Source organism: Centruroides vittatus, unplaced genomic scaffold (assembly GCF_030686945.1).
Source record: "Centruroides vittatus isolate TY-2023 unplaced genomic scaffold, ASM3068694v2 contig_3050, whole genome shotgun sequence".
Taxonomy (NCBI): domain Eukaryota; kingdom Metazoa; phylum Arthropoda; class Arachnida; order Scorpiones; family Buthidae; genus Centruroides; species Centruroides vittatus.
In genome coordinates, this window is record NW_027121958.1 from 410,865 (window position 1) to 417,690 (window position 6,826).

Consider the following 6,826-nt stretch of genomic DNA (forward strand, 5'->3'; position numbering starts at 1 on the left):
TAATTTTGAACGGAAAAATTTATTGTTTACAATATAAATACAGTCTCTAGAAGTAGTTTAAGCTAAACACTTTTTTTTTATCTGGTTGCTTTTTTTGGTTTCTTTTAAATATAGAGAAAATTACAGACAAAAATCACATAGAAACCAGATGATTACTTCTACTGTTGTTTTTTTTTTTTTGTTTTCAGTCCATATGACTTACTTGTATAGTCCATGAATGGGTACAAGTCCATCCCAATTCATCTTGGCCTAGAACTAGTTCCTGGGCAAAAGAAACACTACCCGAAAATGCGATATTCCTGTATACTTTTTTTTTTTTATTGTATTTTTACCGTCCATCGTATGGTGAATCTCCACTTCCATATCCACTCGATCTGTCGTCTCTTATTCCACCTTCCAGCTCCTGGGTTTGTCGCTTTAGATGAGCTAAATTGTTGTAAGTGTATGGCATGGCAGCAAAGAGCAATCTCTCTTCGTAGTCGTACTCGCACAAGATTTTATTATCGTATAAATAAAATCTGTCGCCGATGCAAAACCTGTTGACGAAATTAAAATCGGTTAGGAAGGGAAATTTTCGTAAGATAAAATGGCAAAATTTTTAAAGAAATTCTTCTGTAATTGAGAGTACCTGTGGTTGCATTGCTGACAAGCAAAGCATTCTAAATGATAAACGTTTCCTCGAGCCCTCATGACCATTTCAAAGGCTGGAATTGTTTTGTTGCAAGCTGAACAAAGGCCTGTTGTGCCAAAGAGTCTGGAAATATGCTTTGCATTTTACAACCCTGTCGAAAATCAAGGAATTTTTCTATTAGATTGCCACCTGTACTGGATCTCTTACTTCTGAGGGAAGTAACTTAGAAATTATTTCTGTTTTGTTTTTGTTTTTCGTTACTTAAAATTCAAATATTTACGCAAACTTTAAAGACTTAAACATGTTTTTTTTTTAGGATTTAAAGGCGCGATTTTTTTTAATTAGAAGTGTTTGTACTTAAAAGTTTAAAGGGGGTATTTCAGAGATGTTTGTGCTTAAAGGTATTTAGAGCTATAAATAAATAAAATAATTAAATAAAAACATAAAAAGTACGCCAATTTTTTTTTACGTGAAGAAGAATTATTTGCCTGTATAGGAATTTTGTGTAAAATAAAGAGAGCAAAATTAATTTAAAAAATTAAAAAAAAAAGCTGAAAAGTAGAACAGTAAACGCGAAATAAAAGCTAATTCAATAGAAGAAAGTAAAATTTAGCAAAAAAATATTCACAAAAAATAGTAAAAGTAGAAAGATTACCATAATTTACAAGCTATAAAATTAAAAACAACATAAAACACTCGTACAAAATTATTAAAGCATACATTTCTTGTGTACTAAAATCGAAGAATACTGTAAGAAAATTTCCTTTATTTAATAATAAAACAAAGTTTTAAATACACTTTCCTTTAATAAAAAAAAAAAAAAAAATTTAAGTAGAAGCCAACAATAACCAATATATACGCCCTGTATACAGCACGTAAAGGTGGCAATCCCAACAAGAGCACCTGTAGATAGCACTCACCTGAGGTAGTCTCTCTTACAAAGAATGAGATTGGCCTTTGTGAATAGAGTAGATCCCACTTCTCCGAGTCTGCAGTCGCAGCAGGCACACTTGAGACAATCTTCGTGCCATAACTGATCCAGTGCCTTCAATAAGTACCTTTCACGAATTGGCTTCTGACATCCTGAACATTCTGGTCCACGAGTTGCAGAAGGGATGTTATCTGTATTACTAGTAGCTTGTATCGTAGAAGTCCGGTGAGTCTGAGCTGTTACTTCCATTTTTATTTAAACTGAAAGTATATAAATTCATTTTCTGAATTGCCCATTTATAAAAATGAAAAAAAAAAGAAGAGAATATTTATATGTAAATTACTTCGAGCGCGCGGCTTATAACCATGCAATTGACAGAGAATTTACGTCCGTTCATGCGACTTAAGACTTTTAATCTATAGAATTTTATAATCTTTAATGAAATTAATAAAGATCCAAGCAAATTCCAGCCATTTTTTTTCCGCTTAAATAGCTAAAAAATTCACCTCCTCCGCTAAATTTTCAACATAAAAGTTTTAAGCTTCCCATTAAAACTAAGCTACCTCTAAGTGAATTTATGTAAATCTGTTAATCTTCACGCAGTTAATTTAATCGATTTCGGGATATTTAACCAATTAATTCGTTTTTAAGCAAAAAATTTTATTAAAATATTGAATAAATCCACTAATTTTCAAGCCTATCCCTCCAGAAACTCCAACTTATCAATACCAAAAAAAAAAAAAAAAAAATCCTCCTCTCCATTCGATAAACTTTAAAACCGTATCAAAAACAAAGAAAATCTACAAATATTCCAAAGAAAAAATAATAAAAAAGAAAAATACAAATTTACTAAGTAAATTTGCCCAATTTAATCCTGTCATCGACTTCCTACAAATCGCATGTAACAAGCTACACCAGTTAAACAAAGTTATCATTATTATTAATTTTTCTCTCTCATTTTTTAAATAAATTAACCCAACCAAAGTTTAAAATATATTTTAAAAAAATATGGGGGATTCCGCCCATCAAATTGGGTGGATCCTCGAGTTATTCGATTATTTAATTATTTAAGAAAAACTACAAAAAAAATCAAGAAAATTTCTACGTATGTGAGAACAGTTTAAATTACTCGGTATCATAAATTATCTTTCTGAAACTTGCCATTATCGATTCATACCAAGGATGAAAAAAAATGAGGGAGGGTTGAAAATAAAAGAAGATTTAGGGGAAAAAAAAGAGGCAAAGATATATTCCACAAAAGGCATAATTAACGTTAAATCACTCTTGAGAAACGATCTAAATTTCGAACCGTTTCCTCATTTACAAATTGTCCAATTCTCCATTAATTTCTTCCATTATGTAAAGTCCCGGCTCCTAAAAAAGGGGGGGGAAGAAACAGAAAGTAAATGAAGAAAAGCAGTAAAAAAAAATTATATAATTTGCCTTTCAATCCCATTCGGTATTCAAGAATCCATTTGTGTGTCGAGTTCTTAAAAAAATGTAACAAAAAAAAAGGAAAGAAATTCCTTTTTTTTGTTTTCTCTCCTTCTAAAAAATCGGATTAACAGATTAAAAGATTTAATTCGTGTTTAATAAATTTATTTACGTAATTTCTTTTTTTAAAATTTTAACACTCGGATATTATTTATTTTAGTTAATTTTAAGGAGTTAAAATTCATTTATAATCGAGTAAACTGGTCCGGCGACGTGAATTTTATCACCTTTCCGGTTAAGTTTAAACGGAGAGAGAGAAAAAAATAATAATAATAAATATCAAAATTTTAGACTTTTCCGGAAATATTTCTGTTCTTTTCTTTGAAAAAAGGAGAAAAAATAGTTTCGCATCAATGGAAAAGTACCAATTCGACGAGTATCTCTTCTCGAAACTAGTGGATCTAACGAGCTGATTGTCGTTCTAGTCGCGTAATTTGCTCCGTCCAAAACTTAAAAATAAAAATAGAAAAAAAAATAAAATGTTTCTTGATGGTGCTACAACTCTTCCCGAAACAAAACAACAATCAACTATCGATTCCACAAAGTCATAACCGGTTATTAATATACCGTAACGATACAGAGAAACTTTTTTAGTAGCTTCAACTTCCATCACAGAACTCATCATTTCAGTAGATAAAACCGGGCGAATCCTGGCACTTTTGGGGGGTTAAAAACCCTCTCAAATTTGCTAAATTTGATCGGTTTTATGTGCGGACGGAATAATTAAACATTCTGGCAATTTCCGAATTGAATTAGGATCCAGAAATCCCGAAAAAAACCATCGAAAAAGAGAAAGAGCCGCCTTGGTAATTTCGGAGTTAAAACCTCCTCCGCCCAATGTAACATTAATGTTTAAAAACTATCGAGTTGCTTTTAAAAATGCTAATCGATTGAAAGATTTAGAGAAGGGGATAGAAGTCGAAGGGGGCAGAAGAAAGTGTAGGAAAGAAGGGAGAAGCGGCCATTATGGTGTTATTTTTCGTCTTGGTAATTAGATTAAGTCGTTTAGAGAGAGAAGCTGGATACTTCTACAAACAGACAAGTTAAAGCTTATTGCATTACCGATCGATGATCGATCGAGAATATATGTAATACAAAATTATCTCCTGGGAGTGATGACGTTATGCCTCTGTAACAATTTCGCACTCGGTGCCATTGTTTCTCCTCACCAATTTCCATTTTATCCTCAACTGAAAAGGAAAATGTTAAAATTGAAAAGTGTGGATCTCAATTCGCTTTTAGATCCATCCAGAATTTCTAGAAGATAGAAAACTTGGCTTCAGGAGGATTCTTTTTCTCTTTTTTTGGAGGCGAAAGTGCTGATAATTAAAAGCTATTTTGGTGATACTTTGAGTTATCCCACCCCCCAAAAAAGGCTCCGCAAAATTCACTCTATGGGACTTCAGGAGGAATTATTAATGGTTCTCGTAGTAAATGATTTATTTTGATTTTTCAGTGATTTTTTTCTAGAAATTGATGGCAGTTCAGAGGAGCGAGAGATCAAGATATTCCTCTACGCCATTGATAAGAGTTTACTATTAAAAATCTATTTTAGATCTATCAATGGCGCTTCAAAGCGTATAACGAGACGGCATAAAAGAATTTAAAAAGAAAATATTTTATAATGATTTTAAGAAGGTAGAAAATGTTAAAAAGTGCATTCATCTACGCAGAATACTTGCCTACTATTAATTTAAATCGGGTCTTTTAATCAGGATTTCAAATGAGACCACAAGAAATATTTAAATTTGAGTGGAAATTGTTAATAAATAAATTCAAAATTTTTAAATAAATTGTAAAAAAGTGATAAATAAATAAATAATAGATGCAATTAAAACACAGTTTTTGGCCTTTTTAACGAGAGAAACGTAGAAATAATTCGAATTAAAGTAATTGATACGAAGGATAAAAATGATCAAAATCCAAAAAAGGCACGCGCCTAACAAAAAAAAATTTATGTAAATAAAAACTCGAAAAGGACAGGAAAAAAGAATATTTTATAATTAAAGTAATGATGATGACGATAATAATAATATAAATAGAGAAATTCTTGGAAAGAAACAGATCAAACAATAGTAAATTGAATTAGGGTGTATGTGCGCTTCTGGCTTCAACTGTGTAGCCCCACAACTCACTAACAAGAGGTTTGTCAGCGACAAAATGCAAGTCAGCTATTGCCGACTAAAAGCAGAGAGCAGAAACGGGGTGCTCTCTTAAGTGCAGCGAATACAAGCTACTTCACAAGCATCCAACTCGAGACACGACGTCACTTCAAATGCGGCTTGTGCTGCGGTCGGAGCTGAGTGAGGGGATGGCGTAAATTGCATTAGTATCACTAATGGAGACATCTCGTTAAATGCGGAGCTGGGCACTAGTGGATCGGTTGCCTTGGTAACCGTTAGAAGTGGGGGGCAACAGAATCGAGCGGACTATAGGTGAGTGCCGCTTGCACTTTGCTAAGGCTAGCTGTGGGAATTGTGAAGTTAATTGGACTGGCTGTGTCACCAACTTTTACCTTTTCATCCTCTACTCTACTCCCCCTCTCGTTTCTGCTTCTTTTTGGCTTATTTCTAAATATTTATACGAATTTTTCCACTCGCGATTTTCGATATTTTCGCATTGCAATGGGTGGAATCACGATTGGAACCTACACGATCGTGCCCGAAATTTCGTCTATTTTTCACCAAAACCTGCAAAAAAAAATCGATTAACGCATTACTTATTCGATAAATTTTCGGAAAAAAAACTCGTCGATAGCTTCTAATTACGTCATTCTCATTAAATCCGACATAAAATGGCGTTAATGAGAGGAAAAACCAGATGAGGAATCGCTCTTCACGTAGAAATCTTCCCGTTTCTAACGTATGCCCTATCTAATTTAAAATATATTTCTCCTTCGATTCAATGTCATACGATAACGTAATTTCGATACAGGACCTTTCCGATAAAAGACACACACACACGCAAAATAACAAACAAACAAAAATATTATTTGTAAACGTACAAAAAATGGCGGATGGTTATTTTTAATATCGGAAAAATTGGATAAAAATATCTACTCACTTTTAACCTTTATCGATGAATTGTCAGTAGAAGTGATATCAATACTCCATGATTGACACTAAACAATCCATCCGCTAACCGTGTCCCAGTTGTTGCCAAAATGCATCTATAGCCATCCTGTAATTTTACAATTTTTCCCTATTTTACACGACTGTACGTCTTAAACAATAATTCATAATCCAAAATGGATCACGGGCTTTAAACCAGAGATAAAAAATAACAGGATATATATTTATATATATATATTTTTTTCAATCACGGTAGATCAAACGTCGTCTTTCCCTTCTCCACTTCTACATCTAAGTACGTCACTAGCTCGTCTTCGTCATATAACGGGAAGCCAACTCGACTGAGCATGCCTCTATAAACGTCACGCCGATGACGTCAGCCACGTGATCGTGACGAAACCAGATGACAGTTCCGGCAAACTTGATGACGTCACGCAAACATGGCCGACTGATCGATTTCGTTTTGGGGTCAAGTTTTTTTTTTATGTTTTGTTTTGTTTTCAGTTTCGATTTTATTGTGTCACAAGGACTCTTTTATTATTGTTTTAATTCTGATATTTTTATAATTTAATTTATTTTTCGTTTAAAAAAAGAATATAATTTACAGTAAATAGAATTTGTTAAATTGTTTTTGAAGAGTAAAAAAAACCGAATTTTGTAAGTTTACTTCTTTTGATACGCTGTTTACAACTGTTTGTT

General features: G+C 32.8%; 1 protein-coding gene across 1 annotated transcript; it reads right to left on the bottom strand.

Annotated features, from left to right (window-relative positions):
• LOC136972862 (LIM domain only protein 3-like) lies at positions 1–6,446 on the bottom strand. Its single transcript, XM_067267503.1, has 4 exons — positions 6,120–6,446; positions 1,552–1,822; positions 629–754; positions 1–536 (listed from the first exon to the last, which is right to left on the bottom strand). The coding sequence occupies exons 2-4, from the start codon at positions 1,809–1,811 to the stop codon at positions 329–331; spliced, it is 594 nt and encodes a 197-aa protein (XP_067123604.1). The 5' UTR covers positions 1,812–1,822; positions 6,120–6,446; the 3' UTR covers positions 1–328.
• Between the last annotated feature and the right edge of the window lie 380 nt (positions 6,447–6,826).